The 22,024-nt window shown below is 41.8% G+C and overlaps 1 protein-coding gene across 1 annotated transcript in view; it reads right to left on the bottom strand.

Moving 5' to 3' along the window:
• Positions 1-21,180, bottom strand: part of AQP3 (aquaporin 3 (Gill blood group)) — a 63,702-nt gene extending 42,522 nt beyond the window's left edge. The window contains exon 1 of the mRNA XM_073618450.1: positions 20,965-21,180. Coding sequence (XP_073474551.1) covers positions 20,965-21,072 — 108 coding nt within the window. The 5' untranslated portion in view covers positions 21,073-21,180. The remainder of the gene's footprint in view (positions 1-20,964) is intronic.
• Positions 21,181-22,024: the final 844 nt, after the last annotated feature.

Genomic DNA, 22,024 nt, shown 5'->3' with positions numbered 1-22,024 from the left:
GCCGTAAAAAACTATGCCTCACATGCAGTCATGTCTATCATGGTCAGAAAGAATTCACCATCAAGGGCCAGACATATCAGATCAGTAACTTTTATAACTGTTCCACAGAATTCGTCATCTATTGCTTGACATGTCCATGTGGGTTACACTACGTAGGCCGCACCATACGCACTTTGAGAAAGAGGTTTGGTGAGCATCGCCGCCTAGTAGAGGCAGGAGATGACCATCACAGTGTTCCCCTCCACTTCCTATGCAAACACAATCATTCTTCATCTGGTCTCAAGGTTTGGATCATCGAGTCAGTTCCCAGTACGTTCCCACCGGCAGAGCGTTTTAAACGTCTCTGCCAGAGGGAAACGTACTGGATATATACTTTAGATACCCTGACTCCTGGAGGACTAAACGAGGAAATAGAGACGAGCAGCCTTATCTGACTGCTCTCCTAGTCCTCCAAGTCCCACCAGGACGCTACAACTCCCAACATCCCTGTTTGTCATTTAACTCATTTTTCACTCTGAAGCAGGAACCCCAGCTATATTATTACATATGTTCTCCTCTCCTTTTCTCTCCTCCCCTCCCCCCCCCCCCTCCCCCCCCCCCCCTTAGCCTTTTCCGTCCGATGTACCATTGGCCGCCAATATATCATGTACAATCACCATTCCAAGTCCAACTAGGACATACTTTTCTTCATCTCACAGAAACACTTACCAGTGTGGTCTTCTATCAAAGTACATTCCACCCCTTTTACAATTTAGCAGTTTTGCAAGAACATCAATATCACCCCAATACTATAAGTATTTCAATCCATTTTCAGATTTTTTCAATAATAATATTTTTATTATCTTATTTATTAGTTCATCATCATTATTATACTATTATAATTATTCTATAATACTTTTTCTTTTTCTTATTATTATTGTTATTCTATTTTCAATGAGTTTTCTTGTTCACCATAGTCCATTGAGGCTTTTTTATCTCCCTATTTCCCATCCTACTAGGTATGCATATCCCCTATTCTACCACATTGCTATTAAAGTTAGTGCATTCAATAGCATTAGTTCCAGCTACACATTCTACCTATACATGCCTTTTTCTTATGAGTTACAATAAAAAACCCCTTTTTTCTTTCATAGATAATACTATCCCAATGGAAAATATAGTAAGTATCATCATCTCCTTTTTCCCATTCACATGTACACGGCGCAGTCTTGTGTAAAGTTTTGATACAGCTGTAGACGCTGACACACTAGCACACAGCGTCCAGCTCATAGCCTATGCCTCACAGTGACAGACAGATCTCTCCCCCAATCCCAGCCCGTCTTAGACTATAACTCGTTCGACCAATCACGGGTCACGTTAGGCCTGAGGAAGGAGCGTAGCTCCGCAAACGCGTCGCCTATTCGCTACCCCTGCATGGACCCGGAAGTGCCTTCGCTCCCCCGGATCACACACAGTGCGTTCCAGCGGCCGGATCTGCCGTCCATACAGCAGCGCAGCCTGTCTCCACAGCGGAACGACATCTGAGGAGGTGACCGGATGATACCCCTGGGACACCTGGCACTACCTGTCCAACACTTACATGCCTGATCATATGTACCTTTGTGAGTACCTGTTTTTAAAGATTTATTAAAATCCTTTTTAATACTGCACTTAGAGTGGCGCCATTGTTGTTCTTCTTCTACTTATTTTCGGGGAAACAGGGTATATGTTTAACTCTATTGACTATTTATACTTTCATTCTTGAGAGTTGATGCGTAAATTTGGGCCATGCTGGTAGGGGCCCCAGTGCATTACAGGGGCCCATGATGCTATTAGGATGGCTCTGGCTGTGGTCGTCGCAACTACCGAGAACAGGATTGTGGGTAATTCCCGGCGGGGTAATAATTCATCATTTAATTTCTCTATACTTGACAATAAATTGTTCCATAAATAGGAACTCCCTGTATACACAACATTGTCTCACTTGTGTGTCCTGGTTATACATTCCATCACTTCCAGCAATGGATTTTCACACAGCTCTGATGAGGTTTACGTGAAAATAAAGAACCAAAGGGGTTGATTTACTAAAGGCAAATAGACTGTGCAAGTGCAGCTGCTCCAGAGCTTAGTAAATGAGGGAGAGCTTCACTTTGTAAAGAATAGCCAATGACATGCAAGGGAAAAAAAAAAAACAGCATTTGTGCTTGCACATGATTGGATGATGAAAGCCAGAATAGCGTCCCCTTATTTACTAAGCACTGGAGCAACTGCACTTGCACAGTGCACAATCCATTTTTACTTTTAGTAAATAAACTCCAGAGCCTCTAATCAGGAGACAATGGAGGTCTAATAGAGGTCATGTTAAAGTGGACTTCCACCTACTTTCCATCATTGTACTCCAACCCCCTCCTCTGTCACAATTGAATATAATAAATAGAGAGAGAGAGAGAGAGAGAGAGAGAGAGAGAGAGAGAGAGAGAGAGAGAGAGAGAGAGAGAGAGAGAGAGAGAGAGAGAGAGAGAGAGAGAAAGAGAGAGAGAGAGAAATAGAGAGAGAGAGAGAGAGAGAGAGAGAGAAATAGAGAGAGAGAGAGAGAGAGAGAGAGAGAGAGAGACATATTAGGCTAGATTAGATTAGATAGGATAGATATATTGCATATATTAGATTAGATTATATTATCTAGGAGAAATAGATTAGATTAGATTAGAGTAGATTAGATAGGATAGATAAATTAGAATAGATTAGATTTGATAGATTAGATAGATAGATAGATAGATAGATAGATAGATAGATAGATAGATAGATAGATAGATAGATAGATAGATAGATACACACACATATACACACGTATATATATATATATATATATATATATATATATATATATATATATATATACACACACTGTATATATATACACTATATTTACAAAAGTATTGGGATGCCTGCCTTTCCATGCACATGAACTTTAATGGCATCCCAGTCTTAGTCCCTAGGGTTCAATATTGAGTTGTCCCACCCTTTGCAGCTATAATAGATTCAACTCTTCTGGGAAGGCTGTCCACAAGGTTTAGGAGTGTGTCTATGGGAATGTTTGATCGTTCTTCCAGAAGTGCATTTGTGCGGTCAGGCACTGATGTTGGACGAGAAGGCCTGGCTCGCATTCTGTGCTCTAATTCATCTCAAAGGTGCTCTATCAGGTTGAGGTCAGGACTCTGTGCAGGCCAGTCAAGTTCTTCCACCCCAAACTCGCTCATCCATGTCTTTATGGACCTTGCTTTGTGCACTGGTGCTCAGTCATGTTGGAACAGGAAGGGGTCATCCCCAAACTGTTCCCACAAAGTTGGGAGCATGAAATTGTCCAAAATGTCTTGGTATGCTGACGCCTTAAGTGGTCCCTTCACTGGAACTAAGGAGCCAAACCCAACCCCTGAAAAACAACCCCACACCATAATCCCCCCTCCACCAAGTGATTTGGACCAGTGCACAAAGCAAGGCACAAACCACCTTTGGCGGCAAGAACTGCAATCAACCTTTGCAATAACTGGCAATGAGTCTTTCACATCGCTGTGGAGGAATTTTGGCCCACTCCTCTTTGCAGAATTGTTTTAATTCAGCCACATTGGAGAGTTTTCCAGCATGAACGGCCAGTCTAAGGTGATGCCACAGCATCTCAATCAGATTTAAGTCTGGGCTTTGACTAGGCCACTCCAAAACCTTCATTTTGTTTTTTGAGCCATTAAGAGATAGACTTGCTGGTGTGTTTCCGATCATTGTCTTGCTCCATATCCCAAGTGTGCTTGAGCTTGAGGTCACAAACTGATGGCCGGACATTCTCTTTGAGGATTTTCTGGTAGAGCTCAGAATTCCTGGTTCCATCAATTATGGCAAGTCGTCCAGGTCCTGAAGCTGCAAAGCCAGACCTTCACATTACCACCACCATGATGTTCTTTTTATGAAATGCTGTGTTCGTTTTACGCCAGATGTAACAGGAGACACACCTTCCAAAAAAGTTCAACTTTTGTCTCATCAGTCCACAGAATATTTGCCCAAAAGTCTTGGGGATAAACAAGATGTTTTTTGGAAAATGTGAGACGAGCCTTTGTGTTTTTTTTGGTCAGCAGTGGCTTTGGCCTTGGAACTCTCCCATGGATGCCATTTTTGCCCAGTCTATTTCTTATTGTTGAATAATGAACACTGATCTTAACTGAGGCAAGTGAGGCCTGCAGTTCTTTAGATGTTGTTCTGGGTTCTTTTATGACCTCCTGGATGAGTCATTGTAGTGCTCTTGGGGTAATTTTGGTTGTCCCCTGGATAGGTTCACCACTGTTCCAAGTTTTCTCCATTTGTGGATAATGGCTCTCGCCGTGGTTCGCTGGAGTCCCAAGCCTTATGCCGCGTACACACGGTCGGACTTTTCGTCTACAAAAGTCCAACGGACGCTGACGGACTAAAGCTGGCTGGTAATCCGATCGTGTGTGGGCTTCTCCGGACTTTCAACGGACTTTTTTAGCCTCAAATCCGACGGACTTTAGATTTGAAGCATGCTTCAAATCTTTACGTCGTAACTACGACGGACCCTGAAATCCGCTCGTCTGTGTGCTAGTCCGACGGACAAAAACCCATGCTAGGGCAGCTATTGGCTACTGGCTATGAACTTCCTTATTTTAGTCCGGTGTACGTCATCACGTACGAATCCGTCGGACTTTTGTGTGGTCGTGTGTAGGCAAGTCCGTTCGTTAGAAAGTCTGCTGCAAGTCCGCCGAAAGTCCGCCGGAAGTCTGTCGGACAGGCTGTCGGACTTTTGTAGACGAAAAGTCCGACCGTGTGTACGCGGCATTAGAAATGGTTTTGTAACCCTTTCCAGACTGATACATGTCAATTACTTTTGTCAATTACAATTGTTTCTCATCTGTTCTTGAATGACGCGTTGCTTTTAGAGATCTTTTAGCATGCTTCACTCTGTCAGACAGCTTCTATTTAAGTGATTTCTTGATTTAACGAGTCTGGCAGTAATCAGGCCTGGGTGTAGCAAGTGAAATTTAACCCAGATTTCCAAAAAAATATCACAGGTCATTCATGATTTAGCAAGGTGAGGGGCAATTACTTTTTCACATAGGGCCATTGATGGAACCATAAATTCTGCGCTCCACCAGAAAATTATGAAGGAGAATGTCCGGATATCAGTTTGTGACCTCAAGCTCAAGCACACTTGGGTTATGCAGTAGGACAATGATCCGAAACACACCAGCAAGTCCATCTCCTAATGGCTCAAAAAACAAAATGAAGGTTCTGGAGTGGCCTAGTCAAAGCCCAGACTTAAATCTGATTGAGATGTTGTGGTATCACCTTAAACAGGCCGTTCATGCTGGAAAACCCTCCAGTGTGGTTGAATTAAAACAATTCTGCAAAGAAGAGTGGGCCAGAATTCCTCCACAGCGATGTGAAGGACTCATTGCCAGTTATTGCAAACGCTTGACTGCAGCTGTTGAGAGGGAGTATCACCGCTCTAGGTGGGTCAGATCCAAGTAAAAGGCATCTCCTCCAGTCTAGAAGTCCAGGTGCTGGCAATGCTGTGGCAATTAATCATCAAAAGAAATTCTGGACAGCCGCACTCCAAAAGAATATTTGCCTTTATTCAATAAGGTGTCATCCAAAATACAGGTTCCAGCAAAGTGGAACAAAGCTTACGCGTTTTGCACTACAAAGAGTGCTTAGTCTAATGCCCCGTACACACGGTCGGATTTTTCGACTGAAAATGTGTGATAGGACCTTGTTGTCGGAAATTCCGACCGTGTGTGGGCTCCATCACACATTTTCCATCGGATTTTCTGACACACAAAGTTTGAGAGCAGGATATAAAATTTTCCGACAACAAAATCCGTTGTCGGAAATTCTGATCGTGTGTACACAAATCCGACGCACAAAGTGCCATGCATGCTCAGAATAAATAAAGAGATGAAAGCTATTGGCTACTGCCCCGTTTATAGTCCCGATGTACGTGTTTTACGTCACTGCGTTCAGAATGATCGGATTTTCCGACTTTGTGTGACCGTGTGTATGCAAGACAAGTTTGAGCCAACATCCGTCGGAAAAAATCCATGGATATTGTTGTCGGAATGTCCGATCAATGTCCGACCGTGTGTACGGGGCATAACTAATGCTAGTGCTAGTGCTGACTAAGCACTCTTTGTAGTGCGAAACGCGTAAGCTTTGTTCCACTTTGCTGTAACCTGTATTTTGGATGACACCTTATTGAATAAAGGCAAATATTCTTTTGGAGTGCGGCTGTCCAGAATTTCTTTAAATGATTAATTGATTGCAGTTGTTGCCGCCAAAGGTGGCACAACCAGTTGTTAGGTTTAGGGGGCAATTACTTTTTCACATAGGGCCAGGCAGGTTTGGACAGCTTTTTTCCCTTAATAAATGAAATCATCATTTAAAAACTGCATTTTGTATTTACTTGTGTTATCTTTGTGTAATATTAAAATTTGTTTGATGATCTGAATCATTTAAGTGTGACAAATAAGCAAAAAAAAGTTAAAAAATCAGGAAGGGGGCAAATATTTTTTCACAGCACTGTATGTAATGAAAACTGATTTTTTATTATTATTTTTTTTTTTATATCATTAGAATGGTGATGATGGGGGCAGGGACCAGGGAAGGGAAAATATAATCAGATTATACTTCAATGGAATAAAAATGTTGTTGCTGTCAAAGCCTAGCAAACATTTCCAAACTGACCTAAAAAGATTTTATCAACAGACAAAAACGTGAAAAATCAACAATTTACAAATGATCAGCCTGGGCCCCTCCCCCCGCCCCTTCCACCAATTGCACAATCTATTCTGTGCGGTTTGTATTGTCACACAATTTATATACAGAAACTTGAGTCACCAAACTCATCATCACCAGTCACAAACAGACCCGAGTGACCCACCCAACCCATCCGCAGTGTGAGCCGCTCACAGCTTCCCAGTAAATCTGGTTTTTCCCCATTTGTTTCTTATACAAATGATACTTTAAAATACTTTTAATGATAGCGCTTGTTTATTCTAAAGACAGCAAATTACTAAATCATTAATATTATTATTATTACAAACATTTATAGCGCCAATAACTTAGGTAGTGCATTCCATATGGTACATTCACATCAGTCCCTACATTCCAGGATCTTACCATCTAAAGTCCCTATCTCATATACATACATAATACACATACTAGGACTAATTTAGATAGGAGCCAATTAACCTACCAGCACGTTTTTGGAGTGTGGGAAGAAACCGGAGTACCCCAAAAGAAACCCACACACATACACAGGCAGAACATGCAAACTTCATGCAGATAACGTTGTGACCAGGACTGTTGAATAAAACAAACACTTCAACCACTTCTGGTGTTCTGACTGGTATTGTAAGGGCTCCTTCTAGGGGTTAGGTTGAGTTTTAGAGTGGTGGAGACAGTGAAGTGTTAATAGACAGATAAAATGTTAAATATAAGGGTTGAGAAAGAGCGGTCAAGAGGGCACAGTATATGCAGGGGGGGGGGAGCAGGAGGATACAGTACGGGGGTAGGAGGGCACAGTACGGGGGGGTGGAGCAGGAGGGCACAGTATGGGGGGTAGGAGGGCACAGTACGGGGGGGTGGAGCAGGAGGGCACAGTATGGGGGTAGGAGGGCACAGTACAGGAGGTCTGTAGGGTACAGTACAGTGGTCAGGAGGTCACAATACAGGGGGGCAGGAGGGTACAGCACAGCAGTCAGGAGGGCACATTATGGTGGGGCAGGAGGGTACAGGAGGGGGTAGGAAGGCACAGTAGGGGAGGGGGGTGGAGCAGGAGGGCACAGTACGGGGGGGTAGGAGGGCACAGTACAGGAGGTCTGGAGGGTACAGTACAGTGGTCAGAAGGGCACAATACAGGGGGGCAGGAGGACACAGTACAGGGGGTCAGGAGGGTACATTACAGCGGTCAGGAAGGCACAGTACGGGAGTAGGAGGGCATAGTACAGGAGGTCTGGAGGGTATAGTACAGCGGTCAGGAGGGCACAATACAGGGGGGCAGGAGGGTACAGCACAGCAGTCAGGAGGACACATTATGGTGGGGCAGGAGGGCACAGTACAGGGGGGTCAGGAGGCTATAATGCAGGGGGGTCTGGAGGGTACAGTACAGGGGGATCAGGAGGGTACAGTGCAGTGGCCAGGAGGGCACAGTACAGCAGTCAGGAGGGCACTTTATTGGGGGGGCAGGAGTGTAAAGTACAGGGGGGTCAGAAGGGCACAGTACAGCGGTCAGGAGTGCACATTATGGGGGGGGGGGCAGCGCGAGGGTACAGTACAGGGGGAGTAATAGGGTACAGTACAAGGGAGTCAGGAGGACACAGTACAGCAGTCAGGAGGGCACATTATGGGGGGGGCAGATGGTCTAATCAAGCAGAGCAGCACGGGGAAGCTGCTGTCATAGATCTTACTTGTTCTAGCACTCTGTTACTGGGCTAAATCTGCAATCACAATGACACCTCGCATTCTACCCCCCCACTCTACGGCACTTTGCAGAGGCTCAGGGAGTACCCCCGGGGTGGAGCACTGTACTGCTACTGCTTGTGTGGGCGGGATGTGTACTACTCTGATTATATGGGATGAATAGGAGAGGAGGAATCAGAGCAGTACACATCCTGCCCACACAAGCAGCAATACTAAAATGCTCCGCCTCAGGGATTCTCATTAAACCTCAGCAAAGCACCGGAAGAGTGCTGGAGTGGGGAACTGCAGGGGCAGTGCCCAGGGGTGCCCGTGTGTTAGGATGGCCCTGATTCCAGGAGCTCTCCAAACACTCTTGTCTTTGATTGTATTCTGTCTATAGAGTCTGCCATTATATTGCATGGTGCTGTGCAAACTGCACTATATAAATTCTGTATTAAATAATAAACACATTTGTGTATTGTACAATATATTGTGAAAATGTCCTAGGAGGGCTGTCCCACAGTTCATGCTATCATCTGTACAATGGGTTCATTGATGCAGAAGAGGTGACTAGAAGACACACGCGTTTTGGCAAAGATAAGTATACACACAGTCAGAATCATATTTTCTCAAATGGCTTGATGATTAAAATACTTCAGAAGTGACAAGTCTTCTTCATGGTGAATTAAGAAAGGTTTTTAAAGTTGTTTGCACAATTGGTCTCCTTGGAACAATTACACGGAAAGTGTCTTAACAAGAATGGAGAAGTAGTGAATTGTCATTGCAGTGTGAGGTCACCCAAGGACTCTGTATGGATGAAAGTTTAGGGAAAGCTGAGCCTCAACTCCTAAGCAAAGCAAAGACATTGAATGTAGACAATTGTGCTGATATAACCTTGTGGTAACAGTTTGAGGAAGGGCATTCTGAGTTACAGTATGACTGTACCCCAGAGCACAAAGCCAGCTCTATAAAGACACGGTTTGATTGGTTTGGTGTGGAGGAACTTGAGTGTCTTGCACAGAGCCCTGACCTCAAACCTTCTGAACACCTTTGGGATGAATTGAAATGCTGAATGAGAAATAGGTCTTCTCATCCAACAGCAGTAACTGACCTCACCATTGTTATTCTGGCTTCAATGGGCACAAATTCCCACAGACACTCTCCAAAATCTTTAGGAAAGCCTTCCCAGAAGAGTGGAGCATCTTATAGCCTCAAAGGGGATCCAACTGTATATTAATGTCTATGATTTTGGAATGGGATGTCCAAAAAAGCTCATATAGTTGTGATGTATAAAGCAAGGTCCATAAAGACATGGATGAATGAGTTTGGGGTGGAGGAACTGACCTCAACCCGATAGAACACCTTTGGGAAAAATTAGAGTGGAGACTGTGAGTCAGGCCTTCTGGTCCAACATCAGTGCCTGATCTCACAAATGGGCTTTTGGAAGAATGGTCAAACATTCCCATAGACACACTCCTAAACCTTGTGGACAGCCTTCCCAGAAGAGTTGGAGCTGTTATAGTTGCAAAGGGTGGGCAGAATCAATACTGAACCCTACAGACTAAGACTGGGATGCCATTAAAGTTCATGTGCGTGTAAAGGCAGGTGTCCCAATACTTTTGACAATATAGTGTATTTTACTGAAGTTCAAGTGATCAGATATTACATTTTTGATCGACATTTACATTGTAAGGTTGGTTTCAAATAATGATTGTTCTGTCTTAATGACAGTCTAAATCATTCAGCAAAGAATTCTGAGGTTGATCTCTTGCAAATTGTTGCATGTACAGAATACTTTATTAATCCCAAAGGGAAATTGGGAAATTGTTACGACACAGAAACACTTAACAAAGACAACACAAGATCACAACAATAGACTAAATACACCTCCAGCCCTCACAGAAAATAATTTATTGTACTGATTGCTTTTTTTTTTTTTTTTTTTTTTATCATGAGCTGTGAGTTGGTTGTTGGTATTGGTTGTCAGGAACCTACACACCCCAAGATGTCCTACCTAATGAGTTCAGAAACTGGAAGAAGTATGCTGGAAGTTAAATTGTCCAGATACAGATTTATTCCACAACCGAATAAAAGGCTGCTGCCAGACAGAGGCGGCTCTAGGCTTTGTGAGGCCTTAGGCAAAACTTACACATGAGGCCCTACGGACTGAGACGCTCCGTGATGAGGCCGCTATTCCTCAGGCTGCGGGCAGTATCTGATTTGTCCGTCAGCTCCTAAACCACAGAGTCCCAGTGGGGGTAGGTGGAGCCGCCGGCATCAACTTCAGTGATTGAGAACAGGCAAGTTAGGCGGCTGCGAGGCCCCTGTGAGTGCGAGGCCTTAGGCGACCGCCTAATTTGCCTAATTAGAGAGCCGCCTCTGCTGCCAGACATTGTGTTTCAACACCAGCCAAGTTCAAAAACCCTATATACTGCATACAGTATATATCTATATCAAGCCCTGGTGGTGTCTTCTGACCTCTGAAATGCATTGGCTCTGTAATAAAGTCTTTTATCCTGTTTTGGAATAAATTTGCATCTGGACCATGAACTTTGTTGCTTCAGTTTTAGACTTTCTTAGTTGCAAACCAAAGGAACAGTGGAAATCCCCTTGGCATAAAGAAGCTGCCAGCCTAAAATCCAGAAAACTCTTATAGGCAACAGGATAGTCCTAAGGTCCCAACACTATCGATCCATCTGGAAGAAGCATGCAGCCAGTGTTCTCTTTACAGTAGCAGCATGTGAGAGCGGGAAGGAGATGCACACTCTCCTCACTCTGAATAAGTTAGGAAAGTTCGGAGTCTTGGCGGCAAGACTTTCACCTGGAGAGCCGCCAGTCACCTACTCCTTGTGTCCCACCAAGTTGTGAAACCTCCTTGGAACTTGTGTACACGAGTCTTCATAAACCTTAACCACTTCCGGACCACCGCACGCCGATATACGTTCTTACTTTGAAGAGGGATATTGTTGTTATGGCAGCAACTAGCTGCCATAACCCCGGTATCCTCTTTTTTGGCCGGCGGTCCGGTTTCTGATAATAGTGGTCTCCGCGGCAGATTCGCCGCAAGATCACTTTTATAGGCGGCGGGAGAGGGCACCCCCCCTCCCGCCGTGCTCCGGTGCCCTCTGCCGCTTACCGGAGCTGTCGGCAGCGGTGGAGGCGATTGGATCTTAACCCTTGTTGGGAATGGAGACGAGTGAGGGGAAGATGGCCAACACCCATCTCCATATCATTGCAGGGCGAAAGAGACGTCAAAACGTCACTTCCACCCATAGCTCTTAAAGGGACTTTTTTTTTTTTTTTTTTAAATGACATTTTAGTGTAAATATGAGATCTGAGGTCTTTTTGACATTTTTTTTGATATTTAAGAGGACCTGTCATGCTTTTTTTCTATTACAAGGGATGTTTACATTCTTTGTAATAGGAATAAAAGTGACACAATTAAAAAAAAAAAAAACTGTGTAAAAATAAAAAATAAACGGTAAAATAAATAAGATAAAAAAAATGTTTTTAAACGTGCCCCGTCTCGCCGAGCTCGCGTGCAGAAGCGAACGCATACGTGAGTAGCGCCCGCATATGAAAACGGTGTTCAAACCACACATGTGAGGTATTGCCACGATCGGTAGAGCGAGAGCAATAATTCTAGCCCTAGCCCTCCTCTGTAACTCAAAACATGCAACCTGTAGAATTTTTTATATGTCACCTATGGAGATTTTTAAGGGTAAAAGTTTGTCGCCATTCCACGAGCGGGCGCAATTTTGAAGCGTGACATGTTGGGTATCAATTCACTCGGTGTAACATTATCTTTCATAATATATACAAAAATTGGGCTAACTTTACTGTTGTCTTATTTTTTCAATTCAAAATAGTGTATTTTTTTCCAAAAAAAAAGTGCGCTTGTAAGACCGCTGCGCAAATATGGTGTGACAGAAAGTATTGCAACAACCGCCATTTTATTCTCTAGGGCATTAGAAAAAAAAAGTATAATGTTTGGGGGTTCTAAGTAATTTTCTAGCAAAAAAAAAAAAAAAACTGTTTTTAACTTGTAAACAACAAATCTCAAAAAGAGGCTCGGTCCTTAAGTGGTTAAATACTTAGGGCCCATTGAGACTACCGCAATGCATTGTGGTGCCATTCATTTTTGAAAAAGGTCCCCCCCAGCCTACAATTACAGTAGTGGGCATCCCGCCCGCACAGGAGCACACCGCAATGCACAAACATTGTAGTGTGCTGCATTAAAAAAAAAGGGGGAGGGGGAGGGGTCATGGGTGAGTCAATGAATAGGCTGCCTTAAACCAATACACATTGACCCGTAATATGACGCATGTTGATGGCTGTGCGTTAATGTCCCGCAATTAATAGAAAATCTATGAATTCAGCCTCATTTTGGAGGGCATCCCCATAGCAAAAGCCAACGCACAACAGCACAGCAACACACCACAGTGGCTATACCATGAGTTGTGGTGTGTTGCATTCTCAAAGAAGGCTCACGTGCGTTTGGTCCATTGCAATATGTTGTCAGCCCAATCACAATAATTGGCGCAATGCATGTTGATGTTAAAGCGATCTGTCTGTATATGTAGTAAAGCATGCTTGTTATACTCACTACTGAACAAATCCTCTGCATTGTGTAAAAAGGCTGTTTTATCCTGTATGCACAGATCCCCCCCTCCTGGACTGTCTATCTGGGGAAGGCCAGCTAACACACAGGCATGGTAGCCGACCTGCACATGCTCAGTTGTGTCTTTTATGCTGGAGAGAACAGTTACTTGTTCTCAGAGCCAGCCAGGTCACATGATATTGACATCACACATGTGGGCGTGTATACGGGCTGTAGTGGAAATCTCCTCCTACCTGAACTCTCAGCACTGGAGAAACTGTGCATCATGTTATCATGTGACCGTGGTATATACAGATCATCCAAAAGGGTGTATAGTAGCAGTATTTTAATGTAAAAAGCAGTTTTATAAGCTGTGGGCACTGGGGGGTGGGGGGTGGATGAACTAACTTAATATTACTGGGTTTAGTAACACTTTAACATTGACCTAATGCAACAGACTGCAAAAGACTGAATTAACCCTCAGAGTCCCGGGTAGCAGAAATGATTATTACTAATAAAATTATTATCATCATCCATTATTATTATTAAATGTGAAACTCTTTGGAATAAAAAGTAAAGACTGAACAGATGAACACAGAGCACACAGAGGATATACCCCCCCACCCCACACACAATTTTTTTTCGGGGGTAATGTATTATTATTATTATTATTATTTAAGGTACTTATATAGTGCCATCAATTTACGCAGCGCTTTACGTATACTGTACATTGTACATTCACATCGGTCCCTACCCTCAAGGAGCTTACAATCTATATTGCGGGGGGTAATGTATTGTGGGGGGGTGATGTATTGGGGGTAATGTATTGTGGGGGGGTGATGTATTGGGGGTAATGTATTGCGGGGGTAATGTATTGTGGGGGGGTGATGTATTGGGGGGTAATGTATTGCGGGGGTAATGTATTGTGGGGGGGTGATGTATTGGGGGGGTGATGTATTGGGGGGTAATGTATTGGGGGGTAATGTATTGGGGGGTAATGTATTGGGGGGTGATGTATCGGGGGGGTAATGTATTGGGGGGGTAATGTATTGGGGGTGATGTATTGTGGGGGGGTGATGTATCGGGGGGGGATGTATTGGGGGGTAATGTATTGGGGGGTAATGTATTGTGGGGGAGTGGTGTATCGGGGGGTGATGTATTGGGGGGTGATGTATCGGGGGGGGTGTATCGGGGGGTGATGTATCAGGGTGGTGATGTATTGTGGGGGGGTGATGTATCGGGGGGGTGGTGTATCGGGGGGTGATGTATTGTGGGGGGTGATGTATTGGGGGGGTGATGTATTGTGGAGGGGTGATGTATCGGGGGGTGATGTATTGGGGGGTGATGTATTGGGGGGTGATGTATTGTGGGGGGTGATGTATTGGGGGGGTGATGTATTGTGGGGGGTGATGTATTGGGGGGGTGATGTATTGGGGGGTGATGTATTGGGGGGTGATGTATTGTGGGGGGTGATGTATTGGGGGGGTGATGTATTGGGGGGTGATGTATTGTGGGGGGTGATGTATTGTGGGGGGTGATGTATTGTGGGGGGTGATGTATTGGGGGGGTGATGTATTGGGGGGTGATGTATTGGGGGGGTGATGTATTGGGGGGGTGATGTATTGTGGGGGGTGATGTATTGGGGGGGTGATGTATTGTGGGGGGTGATGTATTGGGGGGTGATGTATTGTGGGGGGTGATGTATTGGGGGGGTGATGTATTGTGGGGGGTGATGTATTGGGGGGGTGATGTATTGGGGGGTGATGTATTGTGGGGGGTGATGTATTGTGGGGGGTGATGTATTGGGGGGGTGATGTATTGTGGGGGGTGATGTATTGTGGGGGGTGATGTATTGGGGGGGTGATGTATTGGGGGGTGATGTATTGTGGGGGGTGATGTATTGGGGGGGTGATGTATTGGGGGAGTAATGTATTTGGGGGGTAATGTATTTGGGGGGTAATGTATTGTGGGGGGTAATACACTGGGGGGTGGTAATCTTCCAATGGGTACACCTGTTCTGGGGACTTCCCTGCATTGTGATCACGTTAGTTCCGTTGGCACGCCGTGTTTTTGGTGCTGTCCGGTGGCGTTGTGATGTTTTTGGCGGTCGGCGGCTCTGCGTGTGAACGGATCGCGTGCTTCCAGCCCGGCTCTGCTTATCAATGGCTTTTATTTCCCCTCTGGGTCGGATCTGGCAGAGGACGGAGGAGGTGAGTCAGGGAACATAGAAATGAATGGATATTGTGATGGACGGGGAAAGGATTTTCCAGCTCTTGCGGTCGGGGATCTCTCAGCGCTGCCAATGTACACCAAAGCCGGCCTCCCGCCTTCTCCTCATTCTTCCTCTCCTGGACTGAAATGACTTACTCTGATTTCACTGCACACTGTCAGCTTCTCACAATGTGCTTTAAAAAGCCGCAGATAGAGCCCGCTTCGTTTTCTGGCTGGAGGACATCCAGCGTCATCTAGCTCTTTCTTCCAGCCTGACTGTGACCGGCCCTTTCCATTCATTGGATTTTTAGTTTTCAGTTCCTTTAATCATGGGCTCTCGGCTTCACATGTGGGCATTACCTATGCAAATACATCCTGCCTGGGAACGCGCTCTCCTCCAGACTGACACCCGCCCATCAAGGAGGCATTTAGATATTTGCATAACTCCTCCCAAGAGCCCACCTGCAGCTTGCATCAGGACTGAGGGCCCGCCCATCATTTAGATATTTGCATAGCTCCTCCCAAGAGCCCGCCCGCTGCTTGCATCAGGACTGAGGGCCCGCCCATCATTTAGATATTTGCATAACTCCTCCCAAGAGCCCGCCCGATGCTTGCATCAGGACTGAGGGCTCTGCAGAGGAGTACTGAGGCACAGGGGATGTTTTCTGGAAGCCATGTACATCATCCTGCTGGCCCCTCCCACCAGCCATGATCTGCCAGTATTGCATAGAGCACCACAGAGACCCAGTGATGACATCACAGGGTCTAAAATAAAGGGAATATAATAAAAACAGAAAAGTATTAATTAAAAAAAAAAATAAATTGCATGTTGACAAAGGGGAGAGGGAGGAACCAGGGAGGACAAAATATAAGCAGATTAAACTTCAGCTTTAGAATATTGTAAAAGGCGGTATAAAAAAATATAGGCGCCTTTTTCTCCGCAGTTAGAATTATTTTTCATTGAAGAAAAGAAAAGAAGAATGATATCATGGATGGTAAATGAATGATCAATGGTGGGGTTCCTCTGACACCCTCTGATCCTGTTGCTCCTCTATAAGTTGTGTAATGTGTGTTGTCAGTTTTATGGGTTAAAAATAGTTATAGAGAATCCGTATGATGCCCACACATCACAGGGGGGAGGAGGGGGGTCAACTTCTTCAATTCCAAACCAACCAGACATATCCTGAACAGGGGAGTACAAAAACGGTGGCACACAACTGTATTGTGAATTATCCCCCCCCCCCCCCCCCCCCCCCCCATTTCTTGGAAGAGGCGGTGCCCTAGGCAGGTGCCTAATTTGGCTGTATGGCAAATCCTCCTTATCAGTCTGCGGCTGGGCGGGAAAAAAAATGCAGCAACCGACATACAGCTCCGTGTCCTCCTATCAGTGTCATTTCAGGTCTGTGTACCGGGGTGGTCAGCCAATAGAATGGAGCGGGGGCAGTGGGGTTGTTGCTTTAACAGGCAGACAAGATTTTTACATTTTTTGTAAACATTATCCATTTTATAAATATATATATATATATATATATATATATATATATATATATATATATATATATATATATACAGTATATCAGTATATTTAAAATAGTTAAATATTAATTATTATTAATAGTTAACACAATATTAAATATTATATATATATATATATATATATATATATATATATATATATATATATATATAGACACACGCATATAAAATGCACTTTATTTAGCTTTCAAAAAGTGTCTCCCAGTGCTATTTCTAAATTGCTGCTTTTGTACATTTCAAAAGCCAATATAAAGGAATATTAGTGGTAAAAAAAAAACAAAAAAAAAAACACTTTTGGGTTTACCTAATTACTTTTTTTTTTTTGCATAATTCTCCTTTTAAGGGGGTGTGACAGGGGGTGTGTCTTATACCAACATACCTTTTGCTAATAGGTGTCCCTCGTTCCCATCTCAAAATGTTGGGCGGTGTGTACTATACTTAACCCTGCTATATACTATGTTTAAATACACTATATACTACATTTAACCCCACTAAGTATTATACCTAACCCCAATATATACTATACTATACCTAACCCCAATATATACTATACTATACCTAACCCCACTATATACTATACTATACCTAACCCCACTATATACTATACCTAACCCCACTATATACTATACCTAACCCCACTATATACTATACTATACCTAACCCCACTATATACTATACTATACCTAACCCCACTACATACTATACCTAACCCCACTATATACTATACCTAACCCCACTATATACTATACTATACCTAACCCCACTATATACTATACTATACCTAACCCCACTATATACTATACCTAACCCCACTATATACTATACCTAACCCCACTATATACTATACTATACCTAACCCCACTATATACTATACTATACCTAACCCCACTATATACTATACCTAACCCCACTATATACTATACCTAACCCTACTATATACTATACTATACATAACCCCACTATATACTATACATAACCCCACCATATACTATACATAACCCCACTATATACTATACCTAACCCCACCATATACTATACTATACATAACCCCACCATATACTATACCTAACCCCACTGTATACTATACATAACCCCACCATATACTATATACTCAACCCCACCATATACTATACCTAACCCCACCATATACTATATACTCAACCCCACCATATACTATACCTAACCCCACTATATATTATACCTAACCCCACTATATACTATACTATACCTAACCCCACTATATACTATACCTAACCCCACTACATACTATACCTAACCCTACTATATACTATACTATACATAACCCCACTATATACTATACATAACCCCACCATATACTATACATAACCCCACTATATACTATACATAACCCCACCATATACTATACCTAACCCCACCATATACTATACATAACCCCACCATATACTATACATAACCCCACTGTATACTATACCTAACCCCACCATATACTATACCTAACCTCACCATATACTATATACCCAACCCCACCATATACTATACCTAAACCCACTATATATTATACCTAACCCCACTATATACTATACCCAACCCCACCATATACTATATATCCAACCCCACCAATCTATGAAAAATCTACCATTTATTTTGTTATCGATCTATAATAATATGTTGATAATTGGGGTGACATCTCTTGATACAATGATGGCGTTATCGCATGCACATTCGGCAGATTTTTTCAAATTCTGAACGTTTTTGACCAACAATTTTCTATCCATGTATGTCCACCACCACAATAAAAATGTATAGATAAATAATTAATTATGAAAATGAAACATAATCACATAATAGTTAGATTAACAAATGGTGATGATGATTAGCATTATTAATAATACTAATAATAGTAATATAAATGATGATATTAATAATAATAGTAATAATAATGTAAATGATGATATTAATATTATTATTAATAATAATAATAATAATAATAATAATAATAATATAAGTGATGATATTAATAATAATAATACTAATAATAATATAAATAATGATTATAATAATTATATTATGACCAATTATCAAATTCAGGGCTATCCTGACCTCTAGGCTTCCAGTTCAAACACTTGATTTTTATTTATTTTGCTTGTTTACCAAACATGCTTCCTCCAGGAATGAACACACCACACGTGCTATTGCATATACCACACATGTGCTGTGTGAACGCATGTACTGCCATGTGTTGTTAAAACTCATTGCAGTGCTTGTTTGTTTTTGTTTTTTTGTTTTTGTTTTTTTTCACTTTTTAAACATCAATGTAAATCTATTGGCTGCAGTGCATCACAATATGTTGCGGCGCATCGGAGCGCACTGTCCATAAATGCATCGTATGGAATGTATGTATTTCAAAGAGCCTAGTTCACACCATTGCGGTGCTTTCACATGCGTTTACAAAAAAAGGACAGCATGCTGCATTCTTTATATTTTTTGCTTTGGAATACGCAAGAATGCACCGCTAATGCAACTCAATAAGGGCTCGCCAGGAGGGTGGTAAGAGCAGGTGGCTGAGCCACGTTTTACCTCCGCCAGATTGCTCACTTAAACTCAGGGTTGTACACATGCCGGTACTGCGATGCTTTGGGGGTAAAAATGAACCAGCATGTCAAATGAACGGGGCCGCACCCCAACTGCCCTGTAAATGTGTGCAATGTGTGTGGTTTCAGTGAGGTGGGTCAGCATTTTGAGGGTGACAACAGGTAATGGTGACATATTGCCTTCTCACCGCCTATCAATGCCCTCTGTGCATCCCTTTTCAGAGGGGCAGCAGTGATAGCGGGACCTGTGAATGAGCCCTAAAACCCAAAATATTCATAGAAGAACGCACTGCAAACGCATGTAAACATGCACGCGGAACCCCACACTAAGCGCAGTGTAAACAAGACCTTACTGCTGCTTGCAGTGCATTAATAAGTTTTTTTTTTTTTTACAAAGTCAATAAAAAAATAAAAATAAAAATGTTTCAAAAGTCTTTTTTTATAACTTAATACAAAAGTATTAAGTCAATAAAAAAGTAATATAATAATAAAAATAAAAATGTTTCAAAAGTCTTTTTTATAGGTTAATACAAAAGTATTAAGTCAATAAAAAAGTAATAAAATAATAATAATAAAAATAAAAATGCTTCAAAAGTCTTTTTTTTTTATAAGTTAATACAAAAGTATTAAGTCAATAAAAAGGTAATAAAATAATTTTTAAAAAAGTTTCAAAAGTCTTTTTTTATAAGTTAATACAAAAGTATTAAGTCAATAAAAGAGTAATAAAATAATAAAAATAAAAACGTTTCAAGTCTTTTTTATAAGTTAATACAAAAGTATTAAGTCAATAAAAAAAGTAATAAAATAATAATAATAATAATAATAAAAATGTTTCAAAAGTCTTTTTTATGCGTTAATACAAAAGTATTAAGTCAATAAAAAAGTAATAAAATAATAAAAATAAAAATGTTTCAAAAGTCTTTTTTATGCGTTAATACAAAAGTATTAAGTCAATAAAAAAAAGTAATAAAATAATAATAATAATAAAAATAAAAATGCTTCAAAAGTCTTTTTTATGCATTAATACAAAAGTATTAAGTCAATAAAAAAGTAATAAAATAATAAAAATAAAAATGTTTCAAAAGTCTTTTTTATGTGTTAATACAAAAGTATTAAGTCAATAAAAAAGTAATAAAATAATAATAATAACGATAAAAATGTTTCAACCATCTTTTTTATAAGTTAACACAAAAGTATTGAGTCAATAAAAAAGTAATAAAATAATAATAACAATAAAAAAAGCTTCAAAAGTATTTTTTATAAGTTAACACTTGACTTTTTTAAAGTAAAAAAAAATTAATAAAACAAAAAAAAATTTTTTTTACAAATTCATACAATATTAATAAATCAACAAAACCATAATAAAATAAAAAATTAGTAAGTCAGTTTTTGAAAAAATGAATACAATATTAATAAATCAATAAAAAAATAATGAAATAAAAAAGTTTGTTTTCACAAATTAAAATAATATCAATGAATCAATAAAAAATAAAAAAAGAAAGAAAAAAATTTTTTTTTTTTACAAATTCATTGTTTTAAACCTTTTTTTTTTTTTTTTTTGTAATTTCAAGAACGTATTTTTTGAATTTTTTTTTAAGCACTTACCACCAGAATGAGTGTCCCTAGGCACTCGGCGAGGGCTTGCCTCAGCAGTTTGCTCCTGATCCTTAGCATAGAATTGACTTTGTTGATAAAATCCTTCTGTCGTCCCATGGTGAGCGCTGTCTGTCTGTCTGTCTGTCCAGAGAGGAGATGAGATGCTGGAGTGTCAGTGTACTGGGATCATGTAGTGGAGATGTGTGTGAGGCTTATAAGTTTAGTGTCAGCCACCTCCCATAGACTGTACACTGACACTCCTCTCCCCACCCAGCCTCTCTCTCTCTCTCTCTCTCAAGGAGATTTTCCACTGTACACTTGTTGGGTTCTGAAATCATCAGGATCCCTGAGAATGATGAAATAAATGAGAACTCCGCCTGGGTGACAAATACTGAGCCCTGGGAATTGTATCCATTGTCGGATCTTTTGTTACAATGTATCCAAAGTCAAAACTTTTTTTTTTTCTTTTTCATTTTGGATAGAGGATTTCCATTCACTTCCTGTCCTGTATACATTATCCTGTCCTGTATGCAGAACAGTGACCCTGCTGTCACCAGCACATACCAACCATCAGGGATCAGTAGGATAGGCGCCTGCATAGGTGTGCGCACAGGGTGTGCCGGGTGTGCCTGGGCACACCCTAATTACCCCGTGCATGGCAGATTTCTCCTACTGCCCTGGCTCGGCCCCCCCCCCCGCAGCACTGCCGGCTTCCCTCCTCTTCTCTCCCGCCAGCTGTGCTGTGGACACACACAGGGGGCTGTTTTAGGACTAGTGGGGAAAGGAGCCGGTAAATATGTCATTCAATGGCCCCTTCCCTTTCTGAATGAACACAGTAAAGGATCGGTACCGTGTGTTTGAGCTTTGGAGTGCACACCCCAATGCAATAGGCTGTGCTCACCTATGGACGCCTGTGATCTCTGCACTGTGCAGCCAATCACAGGGCAGAAAGATCAGGAGCCCCTTATACAGCCTTGAGTCCAGGGTTTAAAGTAGAACTCCAGGAACGAAAAAATTAGCATTTACACAATTTCCACTTATTATCACACAGGAGAACAAACATCAGCCT

This window comes from Aquarana catesbeiana, linkage group LG01 (genome assembly GCF_042186555.1).
Source record: "Aquarana catesbeiana isolate 2022-GZ linkage group LG01, ASM4218655v1, whole genome shotgun sequence".
NCBI lineage: Eukaryota > Metazoa > Chordata > Amphibia > Anura > Ranidae > Aquarana > Aquarana catesbeiana.
Note: the sequence above shows the minus strand (reverse complement) of the source record. Positions and strands in the feature narration are given on the sequence as shown.